At 39.1% G+C, this 14,987-nt stretch overlaps 1 protein-coding gene across 9 annotated transcripts in view; it reads left to right on the forward strand.

Annotated features, from left to right (window-relative positions):
- The window catches only part of fat3b (FAT atypical cadherin 3b), a 73,944-nt gene that overhangs the window by 26,032 nt on the left and 32,925 nt on the right, over window positions 1-14,987 (forward strand). For all 9 annotated transcript variants that reach the window (XR_013647600.1, XM_078931109.1, XM_023962741.2 and 6 more), the window contains 20 exons: window positions 69-205; window positions 687-962; window positions 1,058-1,268; window positions 3,497-3,711; window positions 3,923-4,081; window positions 4,953-5,074; window positions 5,172-5,354; window positions 5,451-5,565; window positions 5,650-5,913; window positions 6,016-6,366; window positions 6,951-7,124; window positions 7,217-7,747; window positions 8,744-9,108; window positions 9,298-9,451; window positions 9,980-10,087; window positions 10,179-10,362; window positions 11,072-11,292; window positions 11,788-12,240; window positions 12,842-12,976; window positions 13,063-13,456. Coding sequence is in view for 8 of the 9 variants with exons in the window: in XM_078931109.1 (XP_078787235.1) it covers window positions 69-205; window positions 687-962; window positions 1,058-1,268; window positions 3,497-3,711; window positions 3,923-4,081; window positions 4,953-5,074; window positions 5,172-5,354; window positions 5,451-5,565; window positions 5,650-5,913; window positions 6,016-6,366; window positions 6,951-7,124; window positions 7,217-7,747; window positions 8,744-9,108; window positions 9,298-9,451; window positions 9,980-10,087; window positions 10,179-10,362; window positions 11,072-11,292; window positions 11,788-12,240; window positions 12,842-12,976; window positions 13,063-13,456 (4,752 nt within the window). In the remaining variant the exon portion in view is untranslated. The remainder of the gene's footprint in view (window positions 1-68; window positions 206-686; window positions 963-1,057; window positions 1,269-3,496; window positions 3,712-3,922; window positions 4,082-4,952; window positions 5,075-5,171; window positions 5,355-5,450; window positions 5,566-5,649; window positions 5,914-6,015; window positions 6,367-6,950; window positions 7,125-7,216; window positions 7,748-8,743; window positions 9,109-9,297; window positions 9,452-9,979; window positions 10,088-10,178; window positions 10,363-11,071; window positions 11,293-11,787; window positions 12,241-12,841; window positions 12,977-13,062; window positions 13,457-14,987) is intronic.

A 14,987-nucleotide genomic window follows, 5' to 3' on the forward strand; every position in this document is an offset into this window, starting at 1 on the left:
GGCACGCGAAAGTGAATTTGGAATGACTCATGCTGTGTGTGCGTTCACCTCTGTGTCTGTTATGTTAGGAAGCTTCGACATGCAGTTTGACCTTCAAGTCGGAGTAGGGACCCTCGTCGTGGCCAAGCCCCTTGATGCGGAGGTGCAGTCAGTGTACAACATGACTGTACAGGTGACGGATGGGACCAGCTTTGCCACAGCTCAGGTGCACAAAGCTTTGATTTGTGTTTTGTTCAGCTGCACTGACTCCGTTACACTCCAGGTTCACATTAAATTATTGTTAACCTTCTTCCTTGGAAACCTGTTCTCTTCAAGGTTCCTTCTCTACATTGGCACTTCTTTTTAAGATTCATTTCTTGTCTGAGTGGCTATGACATGGCTTTTAGGCTGCCTGCTGTTCCACACTTTTTACCTCCCTTCTTTTCCAATCTGGCCTTGAAGTAAGAAAGATGCTCTGTGTCCCTGGCTTAATGTGATTATCCAGGACTTATAAAGGCCAAGTATTAGGATATTAAAAAGGTCCAATGGTAACTGCTTTGTTCTATATCAGAGTAATTTGGGTTTTCACAGGCTTATCTTGCAAATAACACAGATCAAGGCACCTGACAAAGCCTCATAAATAAGCTCATTTAAAGTTTGCACTTAATCTGCTGACAGATTTGCTGCTCCACCTCGTGGTTTTTTAGGTGTTCATCAGAGTACAGGACAGCAACGACAACCCTCCCGTCTTCTCACAGCCGACTTATGACGTGACTGTCTCAGAGGACGCACCTGCTGACATGGAGCTATTGCGGGTTAGAGCAACAGACATAGATGAGCGTGCCCGTTTGAGCTTCTCCATGTACGCAAGCGTGGACCCTGGCAGTATGAGACTCTTCAGGGTCAGTCCTGGTACAGGGGTTATTTACACTGCAGACAGGCTGGACTACGAGGCCAGAACGCAGCACATCCTCACTGTTATGGTGAGAACAGACATCCAGTACTGCTTTACTGCTACTGTCCGTTTATTTCTTCCTACAGCTCCACTGACATTTATCTCTTACTTCTTCTTTTCTAGGTCAAGGACCAAGAGTTTCCATTTAACCGGGACTTGGCTCGTATTGTGGTGGCAGTGGAAGACATCAATGATAATGTTCCCTTCTTCACAAGAACCACATATGACGCTGTGGTCTATGAAACATCACCTGCTGGGTATTCTGTACTCCAGGTGACAGCTCTAGACAAAGACAGTGGAATCAATGGTCAATTGACATACAGCATTGAAGCAGGTACTATATGAACTAATAGCAGATTAAAACTTTGGTCTTTTTTCAGTTTTAAATACACCTTCTTAAAATAATTGCCAAAGTCATTTTTTCTGATTTTCAGAAAACACAAAAAATGGAACAGTTTGTTGATAGTTACTAAAATTTTAATCATAACAGGCTATGACAACAGATGCCCGTTGACATACAAACAACAGTTACCCAAACATGGAACATGGGAGAATTAAATGACTTAGGCTAATTTTTAAACATGCCTTTGTAATTTAGGCAATTTTAAGCCTTCAATTCTATTAGGAAAAAAACATTACTAACAAACTAACTGAGCATAATGCTTTGGAGGAATGTGCATTTCTTCACTTCTCTATCCAGCTCTTCTTTGTAGGGTTCTTGTCTAATGCCTATTAGTATGGGAAATAGTAAAAAAAAGTGATGGGTTTCATTGACTGGAGGTTCTGGAACTTTCTTCTTTCTTTCTTATCCATACCAATGACCCATTTGACACCTGTACCCTTTGTGGCAGTTATTTCCATATAGAGGGTTCTGAGAAGGACAACATAAATGGTGATAAACTGAAGAGCCTGTGAGTAATGCACAGTAGGATATGATGCTTTTTTGACTGTAGCTTTTGTTGCCTGGAGCCTGAAGAAAGATCTATTCAGTTTCAGGAACCCATTTTGCTTAAGCACTTTCACATGTTAAGGGGATAGCCTTATACTTCCAATCTGAAGTATAATGACATGGTCTCTTGGGGTGAAAATATCGAACAATTTTTTGTTTAATAGTACTACGAATGCTGTCACACTTCATTTGTAAGACCTGCAACAAGGTATTTCTGAATTATCAGTACCCAATAGTTCCTTGCCAGCTCAGAGTATGCATTCACCACACATGCAACGGCAACCATCAGTTCACACTATGGTCTCCTTGAGTTCTGGATAACCTTGATCACACCTTCAAAATGACAACATTAAAGATGAGCAAATACCTCACTACACATGTCACCTTCCGATTTGTCAAATGTAGCAGTAGCTTTCTTTGCACCCAAGTTGAAAAAGGGTAAAGGTATGGACCTGCAGTTTTGTTTTGCAATATAAACTGCTGGCTTGGGTTGTTGGACACAGCAGCACAGCTTGCAAGTCCATTGTCCAAACAGACTTCTCTTCACTCAATTCAATTCAATTCAATGTTATTTGTATAGCCCAAATTCACAACAACAGTCGTCTCAATGGGCTTCGTACCGGTAATTGTAAGGTAAACATACAATCAAAAAGGATCATAAATGCATAGAATTCAATAGGATAATACTAAACTTTAACTTTAACAGACTAAACTAAACTGGCATCCCTGCCCTTAGACCCCCCTTCGCGGTAAGGTAAAAATCCTGAAAAAACTGGATTCCAGAAAAAACAGAATCACATGAAGAAGGGATCCTCCCCCAGGAAGGACAGGCGATTTACCAGAACTCATAGAGAATAATTAACTTATCTAAGTTAACAGCAGAACAGCATACAATTACACCAGTCAAATCATGTTATGATAACTCATATTACTCATATGTCTAAAAAAGCCCAAAGTGAAGAGGGTCCTTTGGGATTCTTTTTAGATTGTAGATTGCAATACAGTATAAAAATGTTAATTGGATTATGGACTGTTGAGAAAATGAGACGTCAAAATCCTACTGTTCATTCAAACATTGTTAGATAAGAAATAGTATTACTTCTAAAAGCCATATTACTTTTTGGATTTTTTTAGCCGACTTCCTAAACTGAAATTTTAACTACAAAAAGGGATCAAAAGATGAAATCTAATGGAATATTTTAGCCTAGTATATAGCATAGTAAACATTTTTACCTACCAATATGGGAGGAGCCCTGAATTATGGAAATAACCTAAGAATCTGAAAAAAAAAAACAGCAGCCATCTTAAAATGCAGATAAAATTGTCTAAATCACATTGATTTTGGACTTAGGCAAAATAAAACTGCGTAAGTCACACTCTTGACATAGACAATTATACTAAAGGAGTAGAATGGCTTGTTCTGTTTAACTGAGGATGTAGGCCATTTTACCAGAGGTGGGCAGCACTATGAGGAGAGGATTTAGGCAAAAAAATAATTTTTGTCAAAAAATGACCTAGGCAATTATTTTAAGAAGGTGACAACGATTAGGTGACGATTATGCCATAAGAATTTTTTTTTGTCAGTAATTATGTACAACTCTGGCCACATGCAGGTAACACCAGAGGTGTATTCATTATTGATAATGCAACTGGCCGTATCTCGATTGCAAAGGATCTGGACATCACATCTGTGGGCTTCTACACCCTCACCGTACGCGTTACAGACAATGGATTTCCTCCATTGTCGGCCACGGCTTTGGTTCGCATTTCCTTGATGCTCTCTGACTTCTCCAAACCGAAATTCTTTCAGAAAGAGTATCAAGCTGAGGTAAAGTCAGAAATAGGGAAATAGAAAATTGATTGTATCAGACAGGGGGGCTTGGAGGAAGCAATGGATACATTTAATGGTAGAAGAGAGGAGTACATTTTCAACTTATAGAATCCACATATGAGAAATAAGTTCTGCAACTTTAGATGCATGGACATAAGAGAGATATATATACATTCAAAATTGATCTTTGCTGTCCTTTTTTTCAAAGGTAATGGAGAACAGTAATAGTGGAACACACGTAACCACAGTTACTGCCCTGAGCCGCTCTCCTCTCATTTTTGACATCACCAGAGGCAATGAGGAACGCAGCTTCTCTATTAATCAGCACACTGGCGTAATCACTACTCGCAAGATGCTTGATTTTGAGGTTTGTTGATGTTTTCCATTGTGGAGTATTATCTTTGTTTTCCTCTACTTTTGACCTTATTAACTTATTTTTCTTGTGTGTCTTGACATGAAACTGTGTCATTATGATTCTAACATCTTATAAAAAAGAAAATGCTTAAAGCATCTTATTTGACGTAATCACAGTTACTGTACTTTAGAGGAGAATGTCACTTTTTTTTCTTGTTTAAGAATGAATCCCCAATTCAAGACTTGATTTGTTAATTTCTGATTCAGGTTACAATGCTAAAAAAAAGTACCGGTAAATTTTTTGTAATTTTATGTGAAGATCCTCATCAGAAAAAATGATAAATAAAGGAATTTGGTTAATAATCATGACTAATAAATGGGGAGTAGCTGCCGAAGAAGTAGATCAACTGTCTACCAGTCTGATATTAAGTGAGGATTTGGGCAAGACATTTAGTCCATGTTGCCCCAAAACATTTATCTGTATATTGGAGTGACAAATAGGCCCCTTGTTGACAAACTAAGTCCATTGTTTTCCTATCTGTTTTGTTTAATAATGTGCAAAAAACGTTTAAAACAATTAAAGTAAATATGTATATACTGTAAGTATTGACATGTTTTAATAGGTAAACTTTAAAGTAAGATTTTAAGTCAATTTTGTCAAAAACAATCACACTTTTGAACAGATATCAAGATGTGTGTTTAGGAACAGAAAAAAGAACTTTTCAAGACAAAGTACAAATCCAGCTGAGGCTGAGTTGTTAATTTAACGTTTGCCATCCTATTACCGACAAATTACAGACTGCCAAGTTTGCCTCAAACAAAGGAGAGTTTTTGCCAAAAAGACCAAGAATTTATTAACCTAATGGATTTTTATTTACAACCAGCTAACAGCATCCTACTTTCTGATGGTGCGTGCTCTAAGCATGGCTGGGGTGGAAGCCAGTGCTGCTGTTATTGTTCAAGTTGGGGATATCAATGATAACCCACCAGAACTCCTTCAAATCAGGTATCGGTGATGATTAGTCGACCTATATTTTTCATATATTTTATATGACAATTCATATGTACAGTGATCTTTTTGGTCATTATTTTCCTTTCATCAGATATGCCGGTAGAGTCAGTGAAGCTGCCCTGGTCAACAGCGTGGTCCTGGGGGAGGACGGTAATCCTCTGGTCATTCAGGCCACAGACAAGGACCGCAATCACAATGCCATGCTTGTGTTCCAGATCATAGATGAGACGGCTCGGATGTTTTTTAGTGTGGACTCTGGCACAGGGTCCATTCGGTATAGTCATTGCTTGTAACTCGGCTGATATATCTCACCTGGTTATAAACAGATGTCTTTTCTAATGGGTGTGTTCATTTGTTCTTGTTAATTTAGAACAATTGCAAATTTGGATTATGAAACTTTCTCTGAGTTTCTCTTCCGGGTTCAAGTACAAGACAGTGGAGAGCCTTCTCTGTGTGCTGACAGCCCAGCAGAGGTTTTCATAAAGGCAAGTGAACAACATCTTTTCATGTTCTTGAGGTCTTAATCTGATGTCATTGTATGATTTCTATACATTTACACCTTTCTTTAGGTGATCAACATCAACGACTCACCCCCCAAATTTTCCCAGGAAATGTATGAGACGATTCTTCTGCTGCCCACCTATGTGGGGGTTGAGGTTCTCAGAATTGAAGCTTTAGACCCTGATATGATCCCTGGAGAGTCAACCACACCAAAGCTATATTACTCTTTGGTTGATAGCAGTATGGAATACTTTTTTGTGGACCGCTACTCCGGAGTTGTGACTGTCGCAAACAAGAATCTCAGTAAGGAACGTTACCGCTTTAATGTGAGGGTAAGTGATTGTCTCCTTCTTTAAAATTCCTCATACACAGACTATTAATGTCAGAACTGTTGGACAACTGCCGTTCAAAAGTAATGGCCTATTTGTTTGAAGGTATGGGACGGACGATTTTCCAGCATAGCATCAGTCATAGTTTTTGTTAAAGATGCGATGGACAGCGACCTTTTCTTCCCTGTCCCAGTGTTCTCTGGCTCCATCTCTGAGAACGTATCCAATGTCACTTTAGTGACTATTGTAAACACAATTGGGCACCGGCTCAATGAGCCACTGAAGTATACACTGCTTAACCCGGGAGGACGATTCGCCATCCGGCCCACCTGTGGAGCGGTACTCACCACCGGAGTGCCTTTTGATCGAGAGGAGAATGAAAGTTATGAGTTGGTGGTGGAAGTCAGCAGGGAAGATGAAGTACTGAAGGTAGCCAGGGTGACTGTGCAAGTTCAGGTGGGTGTAAAACAACCTTAACAAGTTGTGTTTGTCAAATGGACATGATACAGCACAATTTTTTTTTTATTCTTGGGTTGTCTTAAAGTTGAGTCATGGCAACTTCTTCCCTGAAACATTTCGCCATTCATCCAACTGACATCATCAGAGACTGCTGAAGCAGCTTGGGTAATATCGATGAAGCCTCTGGGATGAGTGGTGAAACATTTTAAGGAAGAAGTTTTTAAGTCGAGTTACCATGACTAAACTTGAAGATGTCACCTGGATGAATGAGAAGTGCTTTAAGATGACTGTGTTTGAGGCTTGAGCTATGGAAATAAGTCTAATTGAACCCTACTAGAAAAGGTTTTTTTAAAGCTTAAACTTTAGGGACTTCCCTAACTTTCCCAAGTAAAATGACAATAACCAACCAAAATATATATTCTGTTTATGTTTAGCTTCACTGAAACACAATTGGAAATTATATGAGTTAGTGATGATCTTTGTGAAATACTTTTGACTATTTAGCATTACTGTGCTATGACATGAATTGTTTTAAATGGAACCATGCACACACAATGTTTTGCAAACCTCTGTACTCTTAGGTGGAGGATGTGAATGACAATGTTCCAGAGTTTGTGAACCTCCCCTACTATGCTGCGGTTCAAGTAGAAGCAGTACCAGGGTCAGTCATCTTCAGGGTCTCTGCAGTGGACCGGGACTACGGCCCAAATGGAGAAGTGACTTACAGCCTTAAGATGCAGCAGAGAAACTTTGAGGTAAAAGTTTCATTTATTTATGTTTTGATTTCCCCAATTTTTATTTTATTTTTTATTTTTTACAAAAACGTCGTCTTTAACATTTCCCTCAGATTAATCCAGTGACTGGAGAGCTGATCTTAAAGAGAGCCTTTGGAGCAAACTTGTCGAACACAGAGTACAAGCTGACAGTGGTGGCCACGGATGGAGGATTCCCCCGTCTGTCCAGTGAGGTGCCGCTGCCCGTCACTGTGGTGAATAAAGCCATGCCGGTGTTTGACAAGTCCTTCTATGGTGTCACAGTCAGAGAGGATGTGGCCGTCTTCACCTCTGTTCTATGCATCAATGCCAGCAGCCCTGAAGGCCAGGAGATAATCTTCACCATCACAGACGGAGACCCAATGGTGCAGTTTGACATCGGCTTTGACACTGGAATTATCACCGTCGTTTATCCATTAGACTATGAGACAATTCAGTATTACCGCTTAACGGTGAAGGCTGCGGATACTCTAACCGGAGCAAAATCTGAGGTGGATGTCGATATTGTGGTTCTGGATGTTAACGATAACCCGCCAGAGTTCCATAATTCGTCGTACGCCTGTGTTCTGTCTGAGAACTCCATGACAGGAACATCTGTCTTACAGGTGGGTTGCTGCTTTTGTGGAAGTGGAATTTGTTTAAGTCAAGATTTTGTTTAACTGATACATGAAAGACTGCTTATGTATTATTTGTTTCCTATTTACCTTTAAGTTGCCGTGCACTGTTGAAATTGACTTTTTGTAGCCTGGAAGAAAAAAAAAACAGGGGTGGTATTTACTGTTAGCAAAGCAGAAGGTTTTTATCTTTTAATGCCTCCAAGGGCAATGTTTCTTTTTCATAGAAACTTTTTATCCTATTATTTACCCAAAAATGTAATAATGTAACTCTATAGTGTAGTGAAAACTCTAGGGTGGTTCTATTGATCTGAAAGCCAATTGATTTGGCTTGTCCTTCAGATATTGCTCTTGACTGTTGTGTTGCTGATTAAACTAAATGATTGTTGTCTTTTAAATTTACTATCCAAAATGTTCACCCACTGTTGGAAAGGTTTTTTTTTTCTACAAGATTTATTTATTTTCCTGCACACAATCTACACCATTGTAAAGTATCTGTATTCTCCTTGCTGCCACTGTCCTACTATGTCAAGCGCAAAATTTAAGACAGGCTTTTGACAGTAAATAATGGCAAAATGCATAAACAACACGGTTCTGCTTTTTTCCGTTGGGAAGTAAACAAGTTTCTAAATGACACTGAATGTACTAATAAATCTTTAAATACATCAACTGTATATACATAATATAGAATTTACAGATCAGCTAAATAGTACAGAATCTGATTGCAGGAATTTAACCTTCAAACTTTTTCCACTTGGCAAATTTCATTTAACTATATATAAACAATATTGCTATATATAAACAATATTTCTAAAATACATTTTAAAATTCAAGGTAAGGGTTTAGATCTGATTGTAGGTGTAGTTATATTATGCCCTATTGTTCTTTTTTGTTACAGTTGACACTGTGAAAATACATGACATTTTTGTAAACGAACAAAATGAATGGTGCTTTAGGAATCATAATGTGCTGACTCCCTTCCTGTAGGTGTTCGCTCAAGACCAAGACTCAGAAAAGAACGCTGCTGTGACCTACCAGATCCTATCTGACATGTACAACAGCACCGACTTCTTCCAAATCGACAGCAGCAGCGGATCAGTATTCACCGCACGAATGCTGGACTATGAGCTCATGCAGTACTACAACTTCATTGTCAGAGCCACGGACAGCGGAGAACCTGCCCTAAGCAGTGATGTTAGTGTCACTGTGACCGTAACTGACACAAACGACACCCCACCTAATTTCAGCCAAGCGCTATATGAGGCCTTTGTCAGCGAGCTTGCTCCCAGAGGACATTTTGTGGTTTGCGTTCAGGCATCAGATGCAGACATTTGTGACGCACAAAAACTGAGGTAAGAAAGTACATTTTTTTAGAAAGTTGTAGTTTAACTCAACTAACAAAACATTTACTTTTTCTTTTCTTTAAATTAGACTTTTAGCAGGAACTGGTGGCTTGACACTTTTGACTAGAAGCATCCATTAGCACTTGTATCCTTAAAGCTTTATGTGCCATAATCAGGTTCTTTTTTCTCTCTCCACAGGTATAGTATTCTCTCGGGAAATGAGAAAATGACTTTTATGATGGAGCCACATACGGGGGTGATTCGTCTGTCTAACAAGAGGAGACAAGGCATGAAACTCTCCTATCAGCTCAATGTCTCTGTGTCAGATGGAGTCTTTACCAACAGCGCTCAGGTGAAACCACTTTTTGGCAGTTACAATCTTGTCCTGTCAACTGATTTGCTTTTTTTTAAAGCCCTCTAGCGTTAATATCATTCGCTGAAGGCTCTTTATTAGCAACCCCTTAATTCTGGAATTATTACAAACATCTGCCACAGCTGTCCAGTAGAACTGTCGATTTCTGTGAGGTTAATACCATGTCATTTCAGATTTACTAGGAAGTTGAGCTGCTACCTAGAAAGTATGCTCACATCTGTCAACTTGTGTTAATTAAAAATGGAATGTATATATGGAATATAGGGTATATATACTATCTATTTATACCTAAAGAAAAAAATGCATTTTTGATATTTTAAAGGGTTCTGAGTGCCTGCAAGTCTGTAATTAATATTGGTCATTAGTAGCTTACAGGCTTCATATTTCTACATTGAGCCAATAATGCATAACAAATCAGCCCATGATATTTAATGTTATAGCATCAACAAAATGTCAGCATGCAGTTATCTGGAAAAGGGTGATGGAATGACTGAGACTGATTTGCAGGTGGTCGTGCGTGTCCTGGGAGCTAATCTGTACAGCCCGGTTTTCAGTCAGAGGTTTTACCTGGCCGAAGTCCCGGAAAATTCTTCTCCAGGATCAAGAGTCATTCAGGTTATTTTGCTCTACTATACTTAAGCTTAAAAGGAAACATTATTGAATTCATGAATGTGATCAATGTGGTCTTTTTTCAACTGATCCTTAGGTTAGGGCGACAGATGAAGACTCAGGTTTGAATGGCCAGATCACCTACTCCTTCATCAATGACTTGGGGAAAAGTCAGTTTACCATTGATGCAGATGGAGTCATATCCACAGTAGAAATGTTAGATCGAGAAAATCCTTTGAACAAAGACATGGTGCTGACTGTCATGGCCCTGGATGGTGGAGGTATTTCTATTTTAAACCTAGCAATGTTGGCGCTTACAGACACACTCTGTAAAAAAGAAAAATCATGTTTTTAGGTGTTTTTAACATGCTATTGCGGCATTTTTTGCCATGATGGGGGACATACATGAAGAGAATTAAGCTTAAAATTGCATTTCTGAGTATTTCTTTATTCAAATATCGGTGAGTCAGGAGCAGACAAAAAAATGCAGTTTGAAAAAGAGCTTGTTTGTGATGTAGAAAATATGCTGGGCAGGCCACAAGCTCCCTGCTCCATTCTGATGCATCCACTTGTAGACGACTAGATCCATGTTCTCCAGTATTGCTCGCCATTTTAGTTACATCGGTAAAGTTAGGTTGGGGTGTAAGGGGCTGTAAACTGGTGGGAGAGAGAGTGCATAGATGGATGACAGGAAGTAGAGGCGGGCTTACTCCGCTGAAATTTCTGGTAAACTCGTACCACTCTGCAGAAATTATGGCCTACAAAATGAAACTTTTTTTCCCCTTTTGGCTAGAAATGGTATTATCATAATCAAAAGATCAATGGGAACGTTTTAAAACAGATCAAAAGATGATCGGAGTGGGACTTTAATCACATCACCAATGTTTTAAATTTTTACATAACAACTTGCCTTGAAAATCATTATCCACCAATGTCATTTTTTTGTTTCTGAAGCAGAATAATAATTAATGGATGTTTATTCTTCCCCAGGGCGTGCATCATTTTGCACAGTGCGAGTGGTCCTGGCCGATGAAAATGACAACGCTCCTAAGTTCAGAGCAGTAGAGTATCGTATGAGCATCAAAGCTAATGTCGCCAAAGGTTCTCTCGTCACTCAGATCCAGGCCACTGACCCTGATGCTGGCTCTAATGGAAGGATAACCTACTCCCTTTACAGTGAGGCCCGCCTCTCACTTGTTGATGTTTTGGAGGTCAGTACATTAGAATCCAGCTTATTATGTCCCTAAAAAGACACCACAATAGACTAAAAATTCAGTTTTATGAAGCTGGATATAAACCGCTACTAATGAATACTGTACACTGTATTAGAGCAAAGACCCGTGCGGTATAAATTAATTTTTAATTAGAGGGTACTTTAAGCTAACAGCCTCCTCTTGATATTAGAGGATTAAATGCCATCTGTGTTCATTATATTACAGATTTGTATTCATCCACTGAATGATGTTGCATTGAGGTTGATGTTGGGTTCATTTTCTAAAATCTAATCATATTCAGGCCATAAACAAACAACATCTGCTCCAAATGTATGACAAGATGACAAAATCCAACATGAAAATGGCTTAAACATAAACATTTTTTGTTACTTATACTTTTATACTAATTTTAGCAGATCTGAATCTAGGATATTAACTGAAATGGTAATTGTTGTTTCTAAAGCTTATTGTTATGTTTCTGTGGGTGTGCAGGTGGAATCAGACAGTGGCTGGATGATGACTAAAAGCACAGTGGACCACCTACAGGGAACTGTGCTGTCCTTCTTTGTTAAAGCCACAGATGGGGGTTCTCCACCCAAGCACTCGCTGGTTTCAGCTTTCATCCACGTTGTTCCCCCAGATGCATACGTTCCTTCGTTCAGTCAGCCTCAGTACTCTTTCACCATCCCCGAAGACACATCAGTAGGAACAGCGCTGGGCTCTGTTTACCTGGGTCCGGGCCAGGTGGGGTTCTTCACTGCAGTTGGAGGAGAGACGCTCGACAGTAACCAAGGAGAAACTTTCATGGTGGAGAAGGAAACAGGTCTCATCCGCTTGCTGAAACCGCTAGACTATGAAGACGTCAACATCTACCGTTTTAAAGTAGCAGCAATGACAAGACGAGACCTGACTGAGTCTGTCACTACTGTGGATGTGGAGGTTAAGGTCGGTGAAGGTCCTGATTAACTCATTTTCTCTTAAAATTTTAAAATTAATATTATATTAGGAATATCATCAAAACACTTCATTTGTGACTAGATCCCCCTGTCAAATAGCCAATCTCATTGTTTTTTTTGTTTTTGTTTTTTCTCCTGTTTTCTTGCAAACCAACTTCACTGTAAACAAAACACAACAGTTTATCTTGGGTATAGGTTTAAAAATGACAAAAAAAAAATGAAAGCCAGAAGCCTGTTAAATTATTCAAATTGTTCTGCGTCTTGCGAATGGAAACTCTGCCTCCAAACTACTTTTATAGTGACAATAAGTTTTGATCAAAGAGCAACATGGCAAAAGACTTTTTGCTGAAAGCAGTGCCTTGTCTTCCTTTTAAACATAAAAAATCCCAAAACAAAATTTGCTTTTATATTTTAATTTAAAGAAAATGTTGAACTATTGGGGACAAATATGCACATTTCATGTATGTGATGGGATCAAGAATAGTTTCTTTTGTTTTTTGTTTTTTAAGACGAAGTTGGAATTTTTGTTGTTTTGAGAGTGTTTTACACTTTGCAGACCAGAATTTTCGATGATTTGTCTTATTTCGCAGATATTAGATGTGAATGACAACCAGCCAGTATTTGAGACTAATGCATATGTTGCCACCGTGATGGAGGGGATGCCAGCAGGGACAAGAGTGATCCAAGTCCGTGCCCTTGATCCAGATTGGGGCTCCAACGGACAGGTATGTGGCACAATTCTTTCCAACTTCTTTTTGTCCTTATTTTCCAATAATATGTTAATGAAACATTTCTGCGTGTTAAACAACAGGTGACCTATAGCCTTGGGGCTCTGCTTACCTACAATCTGGACCTGACGATCAACGCTCCATACCTCACAAGCGCCATCACCACCAGTTCTGTCTTCGCCATTGACAGTAAAACAGGTTGGATCACCACAGTGGGCCAGATGGACCACGAGGCCTGCTCCAGCTACAGTTTTGAAGTAGTGGCCTCTGACCTGGCCGAGTTGCTGCCTCTCTCCTCCTCCGCTGTGGTAACCATAACCGTGTCGGACATCAATGACAACCCGCCACAGTTTGACAGGGAGTTCTACAGAGGTGCTGTAAAGGAGAGTGATCCTCTTGGTGAGGTGGTGGTTGTTCTGAGAACCAAAGACCAAGATGGCACAGACCAAAACCGTCTGGTTAGCTTTTACATCACAGGTGAGGAAATCAAAGAAAAGGCAAGCGCTGCAAACAGCTCTGATCTACTTCAGGTGGCTTACCTGACTCAAGTCTCGTGGGTCACTCAAAACCGTGAGCTGTGAGCCCCAAGCTGGCTTACAAAAGCTTCAATGCAATATTATGCCATAAATTAAGCACCTTTTGATACGGTGGGTTGATTTTGTCCCTTAATATTAGCCCGTAGCTCTCAGTAGTGCAAATTTTATTGCTAAAATGAGTGGATATGTGGTAGGAGTGGCTCAGAGTGCTAACTTCTGCCTTGAGCTGCGCCTGACTCACGGACTTTGGGTTGAAGTCTGTCACTCTGTGGGTGTTCCTTCCCCGGAACGGAATACACAAGGGAGGCGAGCTCGAGAAGTTTCAACTTAGTCATAAGATTTGATTTTGGCATATGATCAAAAAAAGGGTTGGAGTTTAATTGAATAAACAGTACAAAGTTTACATAATTTCTGATCTAGAGTTTTGGTCTCCCATTTTTCACTCAGTAATGTTTTTGTCAAAGATGTTATTTATGCTTTAGGTCTAATTACTGGGTTTTACGATGGAAGAAAAGGGCTGTTTTCCCACTGTTTTGTTTCAGCTTTTGTTAAAATGTAGGCATATCCCTTAATCATCATATCTTCTCTTTTAAAGTTTAAAATTAGACAGAAAGTTTGTTTTCTGCCGTATATGTCCTCCACCATGATAATAATGCCACAAAAACATGTTAATCACATAAAAAAAAACAGATTTTCATCAGATAAGTCTTTAAATGAAACATAAAGCTGACATAATACTTTTAAAAAATTGTATTTTCTTATGATGCTGCCACCTATTCTAAGGTGAAAATGTATTGTTGATGCTTTGATTTCCATAAAGCCCATAGCTATCTTCTCCCAACAAAGTATCTTTCTGTGTCTTTTCCAAACACCAACCATTCATAAGTACTTCATGCAATTCCCTTTTCAACAAAAGTGAAATCTTCCTTTAACCATAAAACATTCATTAAAAGCATAAATGTAGGATAGACAATTTTTTTAACGTGCTTTTAATTTTTTACTGTTCAATAATAAAATAAAACGATGCCGAGGCCTTGTATGACTGTTTAAACATAATATAGAACCTAGGTATGGTAAGAAAAGCAGCACATCTGTGGAACAGATGAACTACTTATCTTAATAAATACATCTGATGAAGCAACAAGCTGGTTTTATCTAGAAACTTTAAAGATTGCTGTTCTTTTATAGTTACTCTTGCATAGAAGATTAATAAGCATTGACCGCCCTCCACTCAAAAGCTTTTATCTTATTTATGAGACTAACATTTATTATTCTTTAACACTATCCAAAAATGCATGCCAGTCATAAAAAATAAAAATAAAAAAAGGGCCGTGTCTATACCTGCACTGCATAGCACTTTGATGATAAGGTTTTTTGGGTCCAAGGGGGACCTTCTATTATTGATCCAGTGCAACCAGATTGATTTAGAAACTTGTGTTTATTTACCTGACAACAGAAAAGGTTTGTTCACA

Source organism: Oryzias latipes, chromosome 14 (assembly GCF_053564925.1).
Source record: "Oryzias latipes strain Hd-rR chromosome 14, Olatipes_Hd-rR_3.1".
NCBI classification, from domain to species: domain Eukaryota; kingdom Metazoa; phylum Chordata; class Actinopteri; order Beloniformes; family Adrianichthyidae; genus Oryzias; species Oryzias latipes.